The following is a 20,214-nucleotide window of genomic DNA, read 5'->3' as shown; positions in this document are numbered from 1 at the left end:
ACAAACAAACAAACAAACTTGAATTTAACCCAATCAGAAAGTTCATTTCCAGGGGGAAGGGTACAAACTCTAGTTGTTTGCTGTTTTGAAATTCTAACTGGTCTGAGGTCTATCTTTTTCTTTATCCTTCCTCTTGGGCTTTAAACGCCAGAGGTGGGAGGTGCAGGCTACACCTGTTTAGAATGTTTAGAAGCAGAGCAGTCCTCACAGACAAGGAAAGGATAAACAAAGCAAAAGGAGGAAGGAAAGCAGGGAAGGAAGTTCTCACAGCAAGAAGTTGTAAGCATTGGCTAAAGTCAAATGCACTTCTTATTTAATCATTTGCAAGTGAGAAGCTATTTGACTATCCTGTATTCCAGGCCAATTTATTTTAAAATGCAATCAGTCATCGCCATCAGCATTGTCCATTAGCTGTAGCTAACACTCCAAATGTGACTAGTCAGGTGAGGAACTGTGTATTTGAACTTTGTTCCATTTTAATTAATCTACATTTAAATTCAAATAGTCACCTATGACTAGTTGCTCCACATTGAACAGCACGGATCTAGATAACTAGGTACATTATACTAATCAAATACTTCAAAATTAATTAATGTTATGGAGTGAGTATTTTGAAATTTATCTATTAAGTAATCTCAACACCCAATGTGGGGCACGAAATCATGACCCCGAGATCAAGGGTCACATGCCCTTCTATCTGAGCCAGCCTGGTGATGGAGTATTTTGGATATGTAAAGATCCAACCTCAAAAGAAGTAGAAAAGAGACAACAATTAGAGAGGACGTGCTCCTAATTGTTTTCTTGGCTTTTCATTGTGTCTGATGCTCTCCTATTTTCTTGGCTTTTTGGCAGCCAAGGAGCAAGTTTCTCCTGTTTCTCTAGTAGTTTTTGAAGATTAAAAAAAAAAAGTCCAATTACCAGATCTTTATCTGAAATACTGTTGGGTCCCCCAATGTTGGGTCCCCCAATAATGGGTCTGTGATTAAAGGAGCGAGACTGATACAAAGAGAAGGTCAAGCAAAGCTTTATTTCGAGCCAAACATCAAGAATGAAACCGACCATTCAGGGCTGCACCTCTTACAGAGAGGGCGACCCCTCCCTGCCTTACAGACTAACTTATAGAGCAAAGGCCATGTGGTTGGGCCTGGCCACACACAGGTGACCAATGAGATTGTAACACACAGTCATGCTAGGCCCCACGCAAGTGGCCAATTGAATTACAATTCACCCCATAGTAGCTATTTGAACTAGCCTATCACCTTGGTCAGAATTGGCACCCAAAAGGCGGGGCCCTCACTCCTTGGTACCTAGGGAGACAGTATGCATGCTTTACTGATTGGATGTCTCCACCTGACCTGGCTCACCCTTGTATTTGGGGTTTGTTATTTGGAACTGGCTTCCTGGACTTGCTTTTAAGTAAGTTCCCCTGCGGGGGTGGGCAGGGTCAATTTAAGTTTTACTGCATAAACAACAAAATGGCTGTTGAACTGGGGTGGGGCAGCTCTGGCTGAATAGGCCCTTACACTACCCACATAGACACTTAATGATTTGGTTATTTATTTGTTTTTGCTCTGAAGAGTTTGGTATTTAAACATTTTCATGGTGGTAATGATTTTGAAGGCAGGGAGTTATTTACTTGGGATGTCATTGGTTAAAATACTTTGGGCTGCCTAAATTCTCACACCTTCTAGAGCTATCTGATGACAGGGCAACCTGGAGAAGGAGTGAATTACAGTGTGCTGGAGTCATAATTATTCTTGAGATAATCACTTGGTTATCTAGCTTTTCTTTTTAAATTCATTTTTCTTGCTTGGTTGTTCTTTTCCTCTGCTACAAGTCTTTTTTTGTTGGTGGTGACGTAAGATGGTGTGTTTTGGGTTTTATTTTAAGAGAAGAGGAAACGCAATCCAAAGATGTCTCTAGATTTGTGACCCAAGAAGGACCATGACATGAGCAATCTAGAAGACGAAGGTGATGCGAGATGCCTGCTGTGAATCTAATTCTGTGCACGACCGCTGGTAGGTGTCTACTGTGGGACAAGAGTGCAAAAAAGGATTCAGAGCCTTGGGCTTCCTAAGAAACGCATCCTTACAAACAGCCCTACATACACTTCCCATGAAGTAGCATTTCGAGGGCTTTTTCCCACCCAACCTAAGAACTTTCCCACCCAACCTAAGAACTCTGATAAACCTGGGAAGCACACAGGTCCGCCCTGAAGTGAGCATCATAAAGTTGAATTCTTGATATCTGCAGCCTTCAGCTGGGGTACAGCAGCAAAATGTTTCTCCCACTCCCACTCTACTCCCACCTATACTGATGTAGTCTTAGAATATAAGTGAGGTTTGGTTGGGTGAGCTCCAGAGCTGATGACCAAGAAAAAATTGTTGAGACATCTTTGGTGCAAAATTGTGGTTTATTAAAGCACAGGGACAGGACCCGTGGGAAGAAAGATCTGTTGGCCCAGGGTTGTGTGGAGCGGTCCATTATATACTTGTAAGTGGGGAGGGGGTCAGGGATGGCATAAGTCTCTAAGGAATTTTGGAAACAGGTTTACAGGACCTTGAGGGGCTAGCTATTATTGGGAAAAAGGCTATTCATCACTGGTAATAAAACCTTTGTCGTGAGACCCTTTAGATGTGGGCCATCAGTGGGCCATATGCCTGGGAGTGATTGTCAACACTACTTGGAGGGGTTAGAGATAAAAGTAGTTTCCAAAGGAATTGTTAAAGTAGACTTACAGGATCCTGGCTGGGGGTAGGGGTAGGTCAGACTAAGGTTGCCCTTTGCCCTTAGTAAAGCCTTAAGGTGGAGATAGTTGAGTCGCTAGAGGAATGTCACTCTGCCTGTTTCAAGGGCTTGTCAGTGGGTAAGGAAATTTAATAACTTTTCTTCTGCCTCTGTTTCCCAAATCAATACCAAGGACTTGAAAATGAAGTTTCCTCTGAGGATAAAACCCTAAAATTTACTCACAGGGCAGCCACAGGAGTGTACCATATAGATCCCCCTTCAGGAGAGAAGTTGCTGTAAGGACTAGCATTAGTTGGCAGCTTCCAGGGACCATAGTTTCAGGCTCTGCTGCAGGATGTGTGTCAAGACCCCCTCTACCCAGGCTGCTCCTGGCCAATGGCTAAGCAAGGCAGGTGGACTAGAGCCATGCCATTCCTACCCAAAGCAAGTCTCCTGTAACAGGCTCCTTGCTGGAGCTCCTGTCGCTGCCTACTCCCTCTTCCTTTTCCCTTTGTCCTCCACAGGCATTTCCCCCAATATATCCCTTGTACATCTTAGTCTGTGTTGATGTCTTCTTCTCAGAGGACCAACACAATATGAAATGAGTGGAGTCAGTTATTTGAAGAAATAACCTTAAAGAGCATTCTAGGCTGTGAAGATGCTAACTGAACCAGATCTGCTATACTCCAGGGCCTACCTAGGGCAGCCCTGAGGAATAAAACAAACTCTCGGTAACTTGAGAATGGAAGGAGGCTGGAGAGGGAAGGCAGGGGTGAGGGAGAGGAGAAAAATTTTGGATTAGCTGTGATTAAAACCTAATGAAGCTTTAGTAACGCATAGAAAAACAAAACAAAAGCTGTAGCATTAGAAAGAAAAAGTATAGAACTAGTAGATAAGACAGAAGAGGATGGTCAGTTTAGAATTTAGAAAACGGAACTTCACAGGGTGAAAATATGTTCGTATGCCTCCCGCACTGACCGTGCAAGACGCGTGTACACACACGCACACATGCAGATACAAATACATCTCACACTGGCATCCACATCTACATATAATAAATAATGACATGCAGGAAATAATATGTATATGACACATATGTGTATACCTCTTATTTTCCTCAGAACTTAATATATCCAAGTAATACCGAAATATGCCACAAATAAAAGGAAAATGAAACAAATACAAAAGTCTCTAGATGCTGCCAGTGGAAACGTTACCAATTGAGAAAACAGACACAACTGCCAGCTCCAGGCTGTGCTTCTCCTGCTACAACTTCCCATTTGTGCAATTAGTCCTACCCAGTGGGCCAAGACACTCCTGTCATTAGCATCTGGCAAATATCCCTCCGTTAAGAAGGAGCAATTGCTGTGTCCCTCAGAAAAGACTCTGGACTCCAGCAAGAGATGTAATCCTATTAAATGCCACCAAAGTCATCTCATGTTAATTTTTAAAATTAATAACCACTTAATACCCACAATAAATATATGTTATGTTGGGGCATTTTGGCTTTATTGAGAATTTACTGAAAGTGATGTTTCTCCACATGTTTTCTTTTGCAATTATCTTAATGGAAAAATGTGTATTTGGATTTCTATTTGTTTCTTAGAAGCGTGTTTTTGTTGGGGTTATTTCAAAAGCACTTACAGGACTATAAAATGTTTTTAGAATCTTAAGGGGAAAGGACTGAGAGCTTATATTTGAGACTAGTTTTATTAATACCATGGATTTAGGACTCTGTTCATAGCCATCATTTTGTATATATGTAAATTATATACACAATTTATAATGTAGATAGCCATTATTTTATATATATGAATAATATACATAATTTTAATTATGTATATTTTCTATAAATTTAATTTTATATAAAATTAATATAATTTTAATATAAATAAAGTATATCTGTAAATTTTAATATAAATAAAGTAATTCTAATATAAATTTTAATTTTATTATATTTAATATAAATGATTTTAATATAAATTTAATACAAATAAAGTTAATATACATTTTAACATAAATAAAGTGTATCTGTAAACAATGTATAAACTACATACATAAATGCTTTATATATTATTGTTTATATATAATTTTATCTATGTATTTAAAATTATATCTTTTACAGAAATTCTCATATTTTAATTTAATTTAATTTTAGTTCTTTAATCCTTAAATTCTTTACAGAATTCTTTTTTTTTTTTTTTTTAAGATTTTATTTATTTGAGAGAGAGAGAGAGAGAGATCACAAATAGGCAGAGAGGCAGGCAGAGAGAAAAGAGGGGAGGAAGCAGGCTCCCCGCGGAGCAGAGAGCCCGAGGCGGGGCTCGATCCCAGGACCTGAGCGGAAGGCAGAGGCTTTAACCCACTGAGCCACCCAGGCGCCCCTCTTTACAGAATTCTTAAAAGAAATCCAACTGCAAAGGTATGCCTTTGTGAATTTTGCAGTTGGTTTTCTTTTAACCTCAGAACTCTGAAGAATCTCTTAATGGCTCTAGTGCTTTTGTTTGCATATAATATTTATTTGGATAATACCTTTTAGGTAGCTGTCTTATTTTTCAAAAGCAATAACCCTTTAGCAATCTTGCAACTCATAACCAGGCTCAAACTGGAAATGCAAACTCTTTTATTTCAAGATGTTTAATGAGCAATGTGAATGGAATGTAAATGAATGTGCATCTATTCCTTGAGGTAGACTTATCAGCTCTGTCTGCAATTAGAATTGGTTTCTCCAAAGAACATTTAGAGTAGCAGTGCATAAACAGGAAGTTACTCGTGAATGGTCTTTAAAAGGAGAAGATCCACTCTCACTCTTCTCAGGAAGTCATTCTTCAGTCGGCTGTGATTGCAGCAATGTTGACATTATAAAATCATTATCATTGATCTTCTTTATTGATGACTCGTCCAAAAGCAAAGAAGGACATGGAAATAAAGCATACTCTTCAAATCCCTAGATATAATTTCATCATAGAAGAGACACATTAGAAAGGAAGGGGAACTAAAATGGCACTAGTATTGTCTTTGGGTGGCAAAGTCAACGGTTTTTCTTTTCTTTTTCCTTTTTTACACTTTCTAGATTTTATTTAATGAGCATGTATTTCCTTTATACTAAGAGAAATCCTTCCTTAAAAAAAAAAAAAGAAAAAAAAGAAAGAGATGGTGATCAAAAATGGAAACATACACAGCTTGAGAGAGCTTCCATTTTCATTCCTTGGTGTGTTTAGGGTCCAAGTGCTGATGCCAAACTCTTGCTTCAAGTTTTGAGAATCTGTGAGGAGGGCACAGGGAACCCCAGGCACTTGGGCATTTTTTGTTCCAGACTTCTGGCTCTTAGTTAACAGGCAGTTTTAGTGGTATTCCTCTCATCTTTGGCATCCCAGAACTTCCCCCAGTGGCCCTATTGCATTGTCTTCTTGCAACAGTTATCAGCTTGGTATGACTAATAATTATAGTAGTATTCAGTCCTGGTGAGATAGCCAGATGAGCTAGCTATGGAAGAACCTAAATGACTATCTGGGTCAATATATTGGATAAGGTTACTTAAATACAGGAAGTTTATCTAACAAATAAAAAGGTATTTCTTTTTTTTTTTTTTTTAAGATTTTATTTATTTATTTGACAGAGAGAGATCACAAGTAGGCAGAGAGGCAGGCAGAGAGAGAGAGGAGGAAGCAGGCTCCCTGCTGAGCAGAGAGCCTGATGCCGGACTCAATTCCAGGACCCTGAGATCATGACCTGAGCCGAAGGCAGCGGCTTAACCCACTGAGCCACCCAGGCGCGCATAAAAAGGTATTTCTTATCTACATTTAACACTAATCATTTATAAAGGCAAAGTTCACCCCCAAAGATCAACATAATAAAATGATTCCAAGGTGTTTTGGTTTAGTTTGGTTTTGGTTTGGTTTGGTGTTGTTAATTATTACATAATAAGTACTCCTTACTTTATGGTTCTTAATACTATCAAAGGGTCATACTTTGAAGATTTTTTATGATCAAAAATTTTTTTTAATTAAAACTTTTCTTTATGTCTTTTCTCATGCCCAAGTCTCTGTATTATATGTTAGAATCCGGGTTCTCAAAAGATTCTTTTTCAAATTCTTATAGGTCCATCTCTTTGTGGAAGGGGGGTGACTTGTTACTCTGACCATTCACCTCAGGCTTTCTCCTCTTTCCCTAGGAAATGACTAGCTTACACACTGCTTCCAGTGGGAAAACAAAAGGAGTAACAGAAGAACCTTTTCCCCAATATGTCCAGTAGGAAAGTCCTGGGAGAGCCCTCTGATTGAACAGTCCTTGGCCATATGTTCTATCCAGGGTCTGGAGGAGCAATGAATGAAATTAGTGATCCTGGGGGACAAACAGCATAAGTCTGTCCACCACACCTAATGTTTCCATGTGCGTGGAGTATTCATGGGTCCCGAGAGAGGCTCTGATGATGGACTGGCATGCTGCAGTATTTTTAAAAGCATGAGCTTTCTAGGCAGACTAGTTTCAAATCCTGGTATTTCATTTACACAACGCAGGTTTTGGATTAGTGGTTAACCTCTATATACCTCAGAATCCTCACCTGTGAAATGGTGATAATTATTCTCACCTCGTAGGGCTATTGAGTAAATTAAACGAAACCTTATTAGAAAGTACTTATCACTGTTTCTGGTATATAATAAGTACTCAGTAAAAGTTAGGGATGATGGTGATGATGATTCATTATGAAATGGTTCCATTGGATAAAGTTTCATTCCAAACCAACAAAGAGCAGCTGATTCCTTTGTCCAACACGGGCAGGTGAGTGGAGCTGATTTCATTCAACATCCATTACATTGTCTTAGCACACTTACAGATAAAGACTCCCTTGGGGCTGTTTCCCTCCGCAAGGGCATACAAGGAGAGACTAATTGAATTTTATGGACCCTGTCCTGGGCATTAATCATATGTGCCTGCCCATTATGTTTTGAGTAGTCTTTGAATATTGGGGGAAATCTCTAAAGTATATGGCCCTTTCTCCCACAAACAGTTGAATTCTTAGCCTCTCTTGCAGCTGAAATATACTCGTGTGATATAGACATTACCTATCATATAGGATTCCATGTGATTTGGGATTTAAGAGATTAACATGAGGAAAGAAGGTCTGTATTAAGCTTTCCTTCCGTAGGTGGCAGCAGAGCTATCTGGCCTTTGGGGTAGACGTATTACAAGGTTTAGTTTCCCAGGGCAGAAATGCATCTGATGTGCTCATAGCCGTCACAATTGCAGTGAGCTGGAATACTTCCATTATTGTTTAGTCTTGGTGGCAGCAATGGCAACTGATTTCTCACTGGGCCATTTTGGAAGCCAGGCGTTGGCCATTAGCCTTGACATAGTTTCTTCAGTGCTCTTATTGCTTCTATGAACTACCTTCCATTTTAAAATGGATCCCTTTTATGGCCTGTACTAGCCAGAACAGACTCAGTTGTTTGTGGCTAAAAAAACTAACCAACACAATTCCCTTCCAATATTTCATTCTTGAAAGTGGGGGAGGTGTACTTCCTAATGCATGTTTACAAACATCAAAAAAAATTGAAATAATATTTAATTCTAAAAAGCCTTGTTCATGAGAATATTTAGTAATGAGTCTGTGCACAAGAATTCAAAGATTCAGGGCGCCTGGGTGGCTCAGTGGGTTAAAGCCTCTGCCTTCAGCTCAGGTCATGATCCCAGCATCCTGGGATTGAGCCACATGGGGCTCTCTGCTCAGTGGGGCGCCTGCTTCCTCCTCTCTCTCTCTCTCTCTCTCTGCCTGCCTCTCTGCCTACTTGTGATCTCTGTCTGTCAAATAAATAAATAAAATCTTTAAAAAAAATTAAAAAAAAATTAAAAGATTCTGGGGAGTTCTTAAATGTTGACAGCATCCAAAAGCTGAATTCAGAAGAGGCACTTCTATCACTAAAGTATTAATATCGTAATGCTACACTACTGTATTTTCCTAGTTAAAGAAATCAGGGAAGGGGCACCTGGGTGGTCCAGTCCATTAAGTGTCTGTTTGGCTCAGGTCATCAAGCCCCGCATCAAGCTCCTTGCTCAGCGGGGAGCCTGCTTTTCCCTCTCCCTCTGCTTCTCCCCCTGCTCGTACTCTCACACACTCTCTGTCTCTTTATTTATAAATAAATTAATAAATACTATCTTTAAAAAAATTTTTTTAAAAAGTAATAGAAATTCCAGTTCGGGGCGCCTGGGTGGCTCAGTGGGTTAAGCCGCTGCCTTCGGCTCAGGTCATGATCCCAGGGTCCTGGGATCGAGTCCCGCATCGGGCTCTCTGCTCAGAAGGGAGCCTGCTTCCCTTCCTCTCTCTCTGCCTGCTTCTCTGCCTACTTGTGATCTGTCTCTGTCAAATAAATAAATAAAATCTTAAAAAAAAAAAAAAAGAAATTCCAGTTTGATGGTTTTATAGAACTACAGATGTTAGGGAAATATCACAACCACCATCTTGTCACATAGGCGACATCAAAGAATTCCCACACTAATTGTTTTCCAGATATTTTTCATTCCTTTTATACATTTGTAGCATTTATAAATCTAGAGCCCCATGTGGTACAGTTGGAGTAGTGTCATTTTCAAGGAAGCACAGACCACACCCAAGTTTCAGATGAAGGCCCTGCCTCAAAGAACAATGGGAGTGACCCAAGGATAGAGTCCAGCCCCTCATTATCCCCTGTCCTACCTTCTCCCCCTCAGTCTGATGCACTGCCCTGGATTGTTGCTCAAGCACCTTTCAAGTTAATTGGAGATCGTCCATATCTGAGATTAACTGTACTGGAAAAGGGCACTTAAAACGTACTTAACACAGGCTCCAAATTTTCAAAGATATTGAAAAAGCGTTCAGGATTTTATCTTCAAAAATGGAAATGGAAATTCAAAAATTTATTTTGTATTTAATAAAATTTAATTTATATTTGCAACTATGTGCCAATTTTCATAATGAACAATGAGTCAAATGTGGAGTTTTTGACCATAATTTTCCCTGCAAAAATGAATTCTAAGAAAATATAAACATCCTTTCATTTTCTCTTGACTTTCACAGCACTATATTGTAGAAAATTAATTTTGAAAAATTATTATAGAGTTTCTTCATTTTTCTCATGGACACTTTTTTTTTTTTTTTTAAGATTTTACTTATTTATTTGACCGAGAGGGATCACAAGCAGGCAGAGAGAGAGAGGGGAGGAAGCAGGCTCCCTGCTGAGCAGAGAGCCCAATGCGGGGGCTCAATCCCAGGACTCTGAGATCATGACCCGAGCTGAAGGCTGAGGCTTAACACACTGAGCCACCCAGGCGCCCCTCATGGAATCCTTTTTAATATTTTGGCATTAAAAATCATTCTTTTTTTAAGGGACTTTGGTCAGCAACCTTCTTTAGCTTTTTCTGTCAGTTCTCCGGAGTAACTCATCCAAGTCTTCATTCATCAAAAGAAGCCCATCATCCTCCCACTTCTTTCAACCTCACTTGCAACCATTTTATAAATTCTGGATCTTTTACAAGATCAATACAGCACTATGGATTGAAAGTGCACTGTTATTTACATTGCATTTTCAGATGTTTACAAAGCTGATGAATTGACCAGAGACTAAACAACAAAGATGTTGACATATTGGGCCTAGCTAGATGCTAATGTTGGGCAGCAAGAAATGTTTGGGTACTAATTTTATAAGTGGTCGGTTCATTGGCGAATATTTCCATATTTCCATGACTTAGATTCTCTGTGCAACCTACTTATCTTCAAAGATTGGGTAATATATACCTTGGAAAATAAGGCTCACTTCATTTAACACTCTGCTTTTCTTTCTAGAATCTACCACTAGGCTTTCATCCTCTCTACCCTTGTCCCTGACTAGGCCTGGAGTTCTTTGGCTCCCTGCCCATTATGCCAGTTCTGCATCACTAAAGTCCAGAAATCAGTCTCACAGAAATGGACCCTGCACACACGTTCAAAGTCCACTTGGGTCTGTCTCAGTTTTAACACGTTAAGTTTCTCAGGACATTTAAGGGTTATAATTTTCACCTTGGAGCTGTAGTTCCAAGACAAATACGTTTTTCTAAGAGCAAATACTCTTAAAATCATATGGTAACATCAATGTCTTCCTGTGGGTCTCAACAACAACAGAACCATCAGTGTTGCAAGTCTGACTCTTTAGTGAGGATAGGAACACAGTTATCATTCCATAAATTAAGAAAAGAAAATATTGTTGCCTACTTATGTTCAAATAGTTTTCTATGTACTGGGACAGGTTTTATACTTTGTTTTTGAATTTTAAAGTTTAAAAACTTAGCTTAGTCCTAGGAATGAAGTACTTTCTGGCTATCATGACTTCAGATCATTACCAGAAAGTGAATTGAGCAATATTTTCACTTTATAATTTAAAACTTTGACTTTTTCACAAAATGTCATCTAAAACACTTATGCTGTTGGATAGCATATTCTTGAAATGTGTGCAAAATAAACAATCATTTATTTTCCTTTTTGGTGTTTTAAAGCAATTTTTATTGGGTTGAGGGTGTAGGTTTTAGGATATAATGTAGTTTGCCAAATTCTGTAATCCTTTCTTTCTTTCTTTTTTAATGTCATAAACAGGGTGTGGTAGCCTTTAGAGAACTTTTTAAAAGTTGTAGTTCTTGGTCTTTTTTTTTTTTTTCCTTCATTTTTTCAAAAATAGTAAGATAATCTAAACCCCATAGGGAAATTCTGGTTTCTACTATTGTTTCCTGGGTTTCCCCACTATTAAAAGACAGATTATTCCCTGTAGCTAGTTTTTACTAATTTTCTTGCTAGGAGTGTTTACATTCTTAACATTGTAAGTTCATTATTAGAAATGAAATCTTGGCAAGAACTATTTCAGTGGTGGTTTTTTGGTTTTTGTTGTTGTTTGGTTAGAAAGGCGAAAATAATTTAGAGGGAACAGCATATATGGGGCATCTAGATTCAGCTATCCCTCTTGTGCTGATGTGGTTGTTGAATATCTCAATGAATCCATTCTGTTCTTGTTTTTCTTTTATTAATTCCTAGCTATTGGAGAGCACTTAACAAAATAAGGTGTTTAAAATTCTTTTTCTTTAATTAAATAAAGTCTTGATTCCACAAGGCTGGAATTGTTGTTCTTAGAAAAACAAATTCTCTGTGACTCTTAACTCATTAGTGTTACAGAAAGAAATTGTTGGAAACGATTCTTTAAGAACAGAGAGATGCCGGCAACTAAACACCATTTTCAGAACAGAACATGGTGAGATCTCCTGATCTGGGTTCCATCTTCATTATCTGACATAGTTGACATAGTTAATGGCAATTCACTCACAAATCGCTTGGCTGAAAATACAGTTTTAAATCCCTGCACAGAAAACGGTTTCCCTATTCTCACACATCAGGAAAAACAGAGAAGGCTCTATTGAGGGAGAGTTTAAAGTAAAAAGATAAGAGCAGGAGTTAAAATTTGATAGAACGCCCTTCTGGTTCCCCCTTTTCTTGCCTTAGATCTGTGTGTTTGAAGGCGACAGAAATTAAGAGGGAACCCCAGTTTTCCAGCAACCAGCAAGCGAGCGCTAACACTTTTTTTTTTTTTTTTTTAAAGCAATTAAGTTAAACCACTCTCCAAAGCAAGCCATGACCCCCTCTCTGTGAATCGTCTGTGGATCCCGAAGTCGGGTCCCGCTTGGGTACCACTCGGCAGGGTTTCCCCCTCCTTTTCTCTCCACAGGCCCTGCGGGCGGGATGTGACAGGCGCTGCGGATCCCGGGGGGCCAGCGAGGAGACGCCCGCCCGCCCCAGGACAGGAGGCGGCTCCGGCCTCAGAGCCGCCCCCTCCTGCCGCCGGAGAACAAACGGGATATTCAGCAGTGGCCTGTGGCTGCCAGAGCAACCCCTCTGGGGAAATTCAGCGTCGAGGCAGCGTGCACCGTGATTGCCTTTAAAAGCGCCCCACCCGCCCGCCGCGCACACCCGGATACCTGGGCTGCCCCGCGGCTGCGTGCGCACGTGTGTGTGCTCGTGTGTGTGCGAGGCAGAGAGAGGGCGGGGAAGCGAGCTGGGAGTGTGCGGCGCGCGAGCCTGTTTCTCCCCGTGTGTGCCAGAGTGTGAGCCTTGGTGGGTGCGACCCGGTGTGCGGACCGGCGTGCGCGCCGGGGTGGGAGCGAGCCGAGCGCGTCTACACCGGCCATGAGGGGCGCGGGCGCCTGGGCCGCGCTCTGCCTGCTGCTGGCCGTGGCCGCGCAGCTCTCCCGGCAGCAGCCCCCGGAGAGGTAACGCGACTCCCGCCCGGGCTCCCTCTCTCCCCGCCTCTGTCCCGCTGTCCTGCAGCCTCGCCCAGCGGTTTTACCGCAGCCGCGTAGGGGCGCCCGGGGATCCGGCGCGCGACCCCGCGCTCACCCGGGCTCCGGCGTCCGCTGCCCCCGCCCGGACCGCCCCCCGCTCGGCCGCGCGCCCCCGGCTCGGCCAGCCCGACCTCCCCGCCGCTGGCCGCACCACCACGTGGCGGGGGCTGAAGGGGACCGGCGCCTCCTCTCCCCGAGTGCGTCTGCGGGCGGAGGGAGGCACGAGGGCCTGAGGCTGCGGTCTTTGCTTTTTCACTTCTGCTTTACTCCCCCGGGAGGCTCGGCCCAGAGACGGAAAGCCTCGGGGAAAACCGAGTCGCGCGGCGCGCGGGGAGCCGCTCCCGGAAAGTTAACCCTTCGTCAGCCGCCGTCAGGGCTGCCAGACCGCCCAGGACCTGGGCTGGGAGACCCATCCCGTGGCCACCTTTGGCATCTCCTCTTCCACCTCCATCACCAGCAGCCTCCCTTTATAATGCGAGGCTTTGCCAATGGTTAATGGTTTTCAGAAAAGGGGAGGAGAAGCAGGCATCTCTCCACATTTAGGAAATTAAAACTTTTTTTAATCTGTTGCTTGTCTGACTTTAAGACCGTGTACCTGGCCTAGCTCTCACCTTCTTTCACTCACCTCCACTCCCCAGTCAAATTTTCCATTGACTATTTCCCATTAACTTTTACCACTACGTGGAGCATTTGATTGGTTATGGATAGATGGATAAACAGATGTTGTGTTATGAGGATGGAGATGGCAACTGGACAGAATGTTTTATTAAACTGTAATTTAAAAATTCTCAACTAGCAAGTTTCAAATCCCTTATATGGTGCAGACATTTATTAATCAATATTAACTTTATCCATATTTAGAAGCTACAACCTTTCTAAAGTTGACATTAGATTGTTAGACCCAGTTTCAAATTAAGTTTCCTTCTTTTATTTTCCCAGACCTGTTTTCACATGTGGCGGCATTCTTACTGGAGAGTCTGGATTTATTGGCAGCGAAGGTTTCCCTGGAGTGTACCCTCCAAATAGCAAATGTACTTGGAAAATCACAGTAAGCATTTTTTTTTTTTAAGGGTATTCTCCTGGAAGTGGGTATTGGAAACAGTGGAAGGCTGCTGCATTTTTCCTCTGGTGTGAGGATTTGGGTAGGGGGCAAATGCCTGAAATAGTAAAATGTTGGATTTACCTCAACTATTTGGGAGATTTTTATTAATAGAACTAGTGGTGTCCTGCATTAGTGATTAGAAAGGGCACAAGATAACGGTTGAAGGAATAAATTCTTAAAGCAGATGTGTTCCTGAAAACCCTTCCTGATCCAGCTGAGTTTCATGGTTTCAAAATTAAGGCTGTTTTCAAAGTCCTGTGGTAATGACTTTTTTAGAATCCATTTATTACCTGTGCATTACATAAATGTCTCCCAGTGGGGAATAGAAGAGCAAAGGTAATGCTCATCCCTGACTACTTTATACCCACTATGGGTGAAAGGGAAAAGAAAAAGGAAAAAAGAAAATCTCACTTAATGTCCCTGACTTAAAACCACCACTAAAGGCAGTTTAAGAATAGAGAATAATAATAATTGTGGGGTAGGGTGGGAAAATGTAAACAGCAAACAAAGGCTAATAAAATGCCCATGCAGTTAGTAATAACATAGATGATGCTGAGTCAAAAAGTCAGATTTCCAGACAGCCATCTTAAAAAGGAAGTCTGAATTTAGAATCAGCCAAAATGAGTCATCTTGCCAGTCAGTGTGATAGTGAGTCTTCTTCATTTTTTCATTGTTGGGAAGTTATTTGGTAATTGAACACATTGGTTCACTGAGAGCTTTAGTCTATCAGATTGTGCTACCCACTAATTATAATTTTTAAAAGTAGCTACCTCTCTCTGGGCACTTAATGTGTACTAGACACTGTACCAAGTAGCTAACAAGTATAACCTCACTGAATCTTTGAAATCACTCTGAGAAAGTGAATCTTATATCCCCATTTTATAGATGGGGAAGCTGAGGCCTAGAACAGTTATGTAAATTGACTTGATCAGACATTTGGTAAGTTCAACTTTATGTATGAATGAGACCTGTTTTGCAGCAAGGCATTCTTACCAACAGGCAAATATTTGGGGTCCCCTTCCTTAATATATAAAAGAAGGTGTGGCTTCTGTCTGCACTGATACTTTCCTATAAAATATTGACTATCTGATGAACTGATGCAGATTTCATTGTGTTATTGCAACACATGGGGCTAGGAGAGAATATGTCATAAAAAACAGCTTTGAAATATTGATATTAGCATAAATGTGAAGTAAGGCTTCAAAATAAATATGTAACTTGGTTTTCAGTTGCAATTTAATGGATTTAATGGATTTAAGTTATAAACGGTCCAAGGAAATTAATAACTGAGGGGCATCGTGTACCTAACAAGTAGAAATTCATGGTTGGCTATATATTTAGGGTATTATGGGCATTGTTGGTGTGGCATCAAACTTTGATGGGTGAAGGGTATCCAGGGGACTTTCCTTGGTAAAGAAGTGGTAGACTTCTGGAGAGGACTGACTGACTACCATATTCTTAGGTGGGGGGAAGGAAAGTATAGTGGATGTTCTATTTGGATGCAATGTAAAGGTAAGGCATATGGGCTCAACAGTCAGACATCTCTGGATTCAAATTCTCATTCTGTCACTCATAAATTGTGTGACCAGGACTCCTCTTTTTTAAACCTCGGAATTGTTGTGAAGATAAAATGGGTTAGTACAGGTAAATCCCCTTGGCTCAGTGTTGGGGTTATAATAAATGACTTAATAAATGTTAGCCATCACCATTATCATTTTCATTATCCTCATTATTGTTGGTATTGACTTCCCATTCCTTCTGACCCTTGGTTGATTTGGCAGATCACTGTTACCCCCTTACCTCACTGGCTAAGCTGTGCTTGGCATCAGCTCAGAATAGCTCAAATCTTGCTAAACAATCTCCTTTGTCATCTATATCTAGGAAGAATTATTTCTGTGTTGGGTTCTCCTGTAGTCTTACTGAAAAGATTCCATGTGAGTCAAAACTAGGGCAGCTTCCAATAACAGTGGCCTAGAACAACAATGGCTCTGACAGAACTTTGGTTCTCTCTCACATAAGAGAATCTACAGGTAAGCAATCCAAGATTGGGGTGGCAGCTTCAAGCCAGTAGGCACTCTGTATCTTTGTCTCCCCCTGCTTTGCCATACTCAGATGTGTGCTACAGTTCCAGCCATCATGTTTACATTTCAGCCAACAAAAAGGAGGCAAAGAAGAGCATGTGTCTTCTCTTTAAGGACATTGTGCGTAATTACATGCAACTTGCTGTTTACATTTCATTGGCTGGTTCTTAGTTACACCGCCACTTCTCTCTGCAAGAAAGCCGAGAAAGGAAGGCTTCATTTCAGGTGTCCATGTGCTCTGCTAAAATTCAAAAGCCTTCTTTTGAGTAAAAGTTTTCTATCAGCTGTGGAAAGAAGGGAAAACAGGCAGATGACAAGCAGTCTCTGGCATATTTATTTGTGGTTTTCTCAGGCTGCCTGAAGTGATGTTCATGAAGTTGAGTAACAAATATCAGCCTTTTTGGAAAAGAAAAAAAAAAATTTTTTTTTAAAGAAAGTATAGGTAATATAGAAGAAAGGACTACACAATTTGCTTTTCTAGTCAAAAGCTTAATAGTTTTCACTCTTAGTCAGTTGAGTTTATTCTATTCCAAGGGGCTGGGTCTTTTATGTTTGCATGAGTTGCCACCAAGAACTTCCAGAGAAGCCCAGCGTGTTCTCCTGGTTATAATTACTGCCTCTGTTGTGCACAAAGGCCATGGGTGCTCTCAAGGTCTGAGTTTGACAACATTTATATCTCTTTGTATGTCATAGAGAATAGCACTAACTCATTTGTTAAAATCTTCTTAATTCTTCTTCACAGTCCTCTGGCTTGTCAGAGTAGCAGAAGGGAACTTCCCAGCTCCCGTATATCCTAGGGAACATAAAAAGAGGAGAACTGTGGTAGCTGTAAAGCTGGTGACCCTGAGGTCTCTCACGCATTCGACAAATGTGCTTTGAGTGCTGGGTGCTTTTGGGTTAGGGTAGCAAACAAGGCAGCCAAACTCCTTACTGCCATGCAGCTAGCATTCTGGTTTGGGGAGATAGGCGATGAATGTTTAAATAAACAAAAAAGAAAATATGAAGTAGTGATAAATGTATTATAAAAATAAAATAGATACTACTTCATATCCATTAGGATGGCTATTATAAAGAAATAGAAAATAACAAGTGTTGGCGAGATGTAGAGAAATTGAACCCCTCGTGTGTTGGTGGTGGGAATGTAAAATAAGGCAGCATGCTGTGGAAAGTATTTCTCAAGAAATTAAACATGAGAAAAGCAGAATCAGACCTGCACATACAGAGAACAAACTGATGTTTGCCAGAGGAGGGGGTGTGTGCAAAATGGTTGAAAGGGAGTGGGAGATACAGACTTTCAGTTATGGAATGTTAAGTCAGGGGGTTGAAGGGTGCAGCACAGGGAATGTAGTCAATGGTATTGTAATAGTGTTGTGTGGTGACAGATGATAGCCACCTAGCATGATGTATAGAGTTGTCCAGTCACTATGTTGTACACCTGAATCTAATGTAACATTGTGTGTCAACTATAATCCAAAAACAACAACAAAAAAGAAATTAAACACAGAATTACCATATCATCCAGCATTGTCACTTCTGGGTCTATACCCCAAAGAAGTGAAAACAGGGACTTGAGCAGATATTTATACATCCATGTTCGTGGCAGCATTATCACAGTAGCCAAAAGGTGGGAGAAGCCCCAGTATTTATCCACAGATGAAGGAATGAACAAAACGTGGTATAGACATGCAAGGAAACATTATTCAGCCTTAAAAAGTAAGAGAATTCTAGGGCACCTGCATGGCTCAGTCGGTTGGGTGTCTGCCTTTGGCTCGGTCATGATCTCAGGGTCCTGGGATAGAGCCCCGTATTGGGCTCCCTGCTCATTGGGGAGTCTCTTCTCCCTCTGCTCCTCCTTTGCTCATGCTCTCTCTCTCAAATAAATAAATAAAATCTTCAGGAAAAAAAAAGGGGGGGGTTCTGACACATGCTCCAATAGGGACGAACCGTGAAGACATTGTGCTGAGTGAAATAAACCGTCACAAAAGAACAAATAGTGCATGATTCTATTTTTATAAAAATAGAATATTTTCTCTTTATAAAAATATAAAATATTTTTCCACATTCTCTATGTGGCACCTAGAGTAGTCAGGTTCATAGAGACAGAAAGGAGAATGATGGTTGCCAGCCTGGGGGTGGGGAGTTAGTATTTAATGGGAATAGAGTTTCCCTAGGGGAAGATGAAAACGTTCGGAGACAGATGGTAGTGGTGACTGTTGCACAGCAATGTGTAAAGCTCGTTCTGGCTGCTGTCTGGAGGATGCGTTGTGGGGAGTTGAGAATGGAGCAAGGAGACCAATTAGGAAGCTACTCTGGCATCCAGGAGAGAGAAGATGGTGGATTGAACAAGGGCGGTAACAAAGGAGATGAAAAAACATGGAGTATTCTGCCCAGAGCAGCTCTCTCAGCAGTTCTGAGTGCAGTTAGGATCTAGTGGCTCCAGCTGAAAGGCTGGATACACCAGGCTTCGGGCCCTGGCTTGGCAGCTGCTCCAGATGCGGCTGAGCTCTGGTATGACCTCATCCAAGGCCGTCTATTAAAGTCTTTCCCAAAGTGGAGGATCCAGTCCCATCTTCCTGCTCCTGCAGACAGTAAACCAAGAATAGAATTTCTACTGGGTGATTCAGTATCACTTTATTATTAAACATCACAGAGATGCTTCAGGGCACCTGGGTGGCTTAGTCCGGTAAGCACCTGCCTTCATCACAGGGTCCTGGGATTGGATCCCACATCAGACTCCATGCTCAGCCAGAAGTCTGCTTTACCTCTTCTTCTGCCCCTCCCCTCTGTACTCCCCCCAAATAAACAAATAAAATCGTTTAATTTGTTATCACCAGTAAAACTATTATAAAAATTAAAAAAAAAAAAACCATAGAAATGCCTCAAAATGGGAGTCTCAGAGTGGCCCTAAAATTCTAGTTCCTGTAGTTGGAGAAATATATACTGCCTCTCACTCCTTACCTGCCTCTTATCCTGTTCTCCCAGATTAGAGTTATATTCCAAGCAAGGTGGCTTTCCTCACCAAATGGTTTTCCTTAAACTATATCTTATCAGTAGGATATTGAGGAGAGTCTAACATTAGTATCTGTATGCTTTGAGAAAGTTGAATGCTAGTTGTCACAGCCAAACTTCCTAGCCAATTGTAATGGACTTTCTGGTATGGAAATATAGCCTACAGATTGGAAATTTAGATTTGTCCTTATATTATAGTACTTTAAAATTTCCATAGCTATTTCTTAGACAGCTACACTGTCCCATATACTGTCTACATTGGCTACTTAACTTAATTGACTAAATTAATTACAAATTCAGTGTCTCAGTCACTTTAGCCATTTTTCAAGGGCTCTGTAGCCACATGTAGATAGTGGCTATCATATTGGACAGTATATAATATAAATATTTCCATCAACACAAAAAATGCCTTTGGACAGTGCTGTTCCAGAGAACTTCTGAGGTTCATTTTACTCATGTAAAGCTATGATGAGGACATGGTGCTCTATGCTGCTTAGTTGTACTTCTGTTTTGCAAGTGGGGAAGGTGACCCTTGTTCTATGTGGTGTTGAAATTGTGACTGGAACTCAAACCTCATGACTTAGCTCTATCTTTCTGGGTACAACTCTTGGTGACCTCAACTAGTCTTAGGTTCTACTAATTAATTTTGCTGACTATGAAAAAAAAATTTGCTGAATATGTTCTCAAAAACATATGGTTAGACATTAAAGAGAGAATTTGAGGGTGAAGAAATTGTAAGATATTTTGTAATCCATGATGAGGTTGAAGGTTTCTTAGTTTCCTGTGAGGGTCGATTTTCAGAACTGGATTTAAGGGACATCTGCATAAAAAACCTACTTGACGTGGATGATGGAGGCGGGAGTTAAGTATGATTTGAGAGCTAAGGTATGTATAATTCTTTGGAAAACAGTGGTTGATCTAAGCAGGTTTGGAAGGATAGCCAGACTGGGTTGAGACAAAGGT

The 20,214-nt window shown here is 41.0% G+C and overlaps 1 protein-coding gene across 2 annotated transcripts in view; it reads left to right on the top strand.

The window, feature by feature from the left end:
* Positions 1-12,775: 12,775 nt before the first annotated feature.
* The window catches only part of PCOLCE2 (procollagen C-endopeptidase enhancer 2), a 65,916-nt gene continuing 58,477 nt past the window's right edge, over positions 12,776-20,214 (top strand). Inside the window, exons 1-2 of one of the 2 annotated variants that reach the window (XM_044251543.1) lie at positions 12,776-12,987; positions 13,999-14,107. In XM_044251543.1, coding sequence (XP_044107478.1) covers positions 12,905-12,987; positions 13,999-14,107 — 192 coding nt within the window. In that variant the 5' untranslated portion in view covers positions 12,776-12,904. Of the gene's footprint in view, positions 12,988-13,998; positions 14,108-20,043; positions 20,137-20,214 lie in introns of those variants that run through there. The other variant, XM_044251545.1, reaches the window with a different exon arrangement.

Source organism: Neovison vison, chromosome 6 (genome assembly GCF_020171115.1).
Source record: "Neovison vison isolate M4711 chromosome 6, ASM_NN_V1, whole genome shotgun sequence".
Classification (NCBI taxonomy): Eukaryota; Metazoa; Chordata; class Mammalia; order Carnivora; family Mustelidae; genus Neogale; species Neogale vison.
This window is presented reverse-complemented; position numbering and strand designations above follow the sequence as displayed.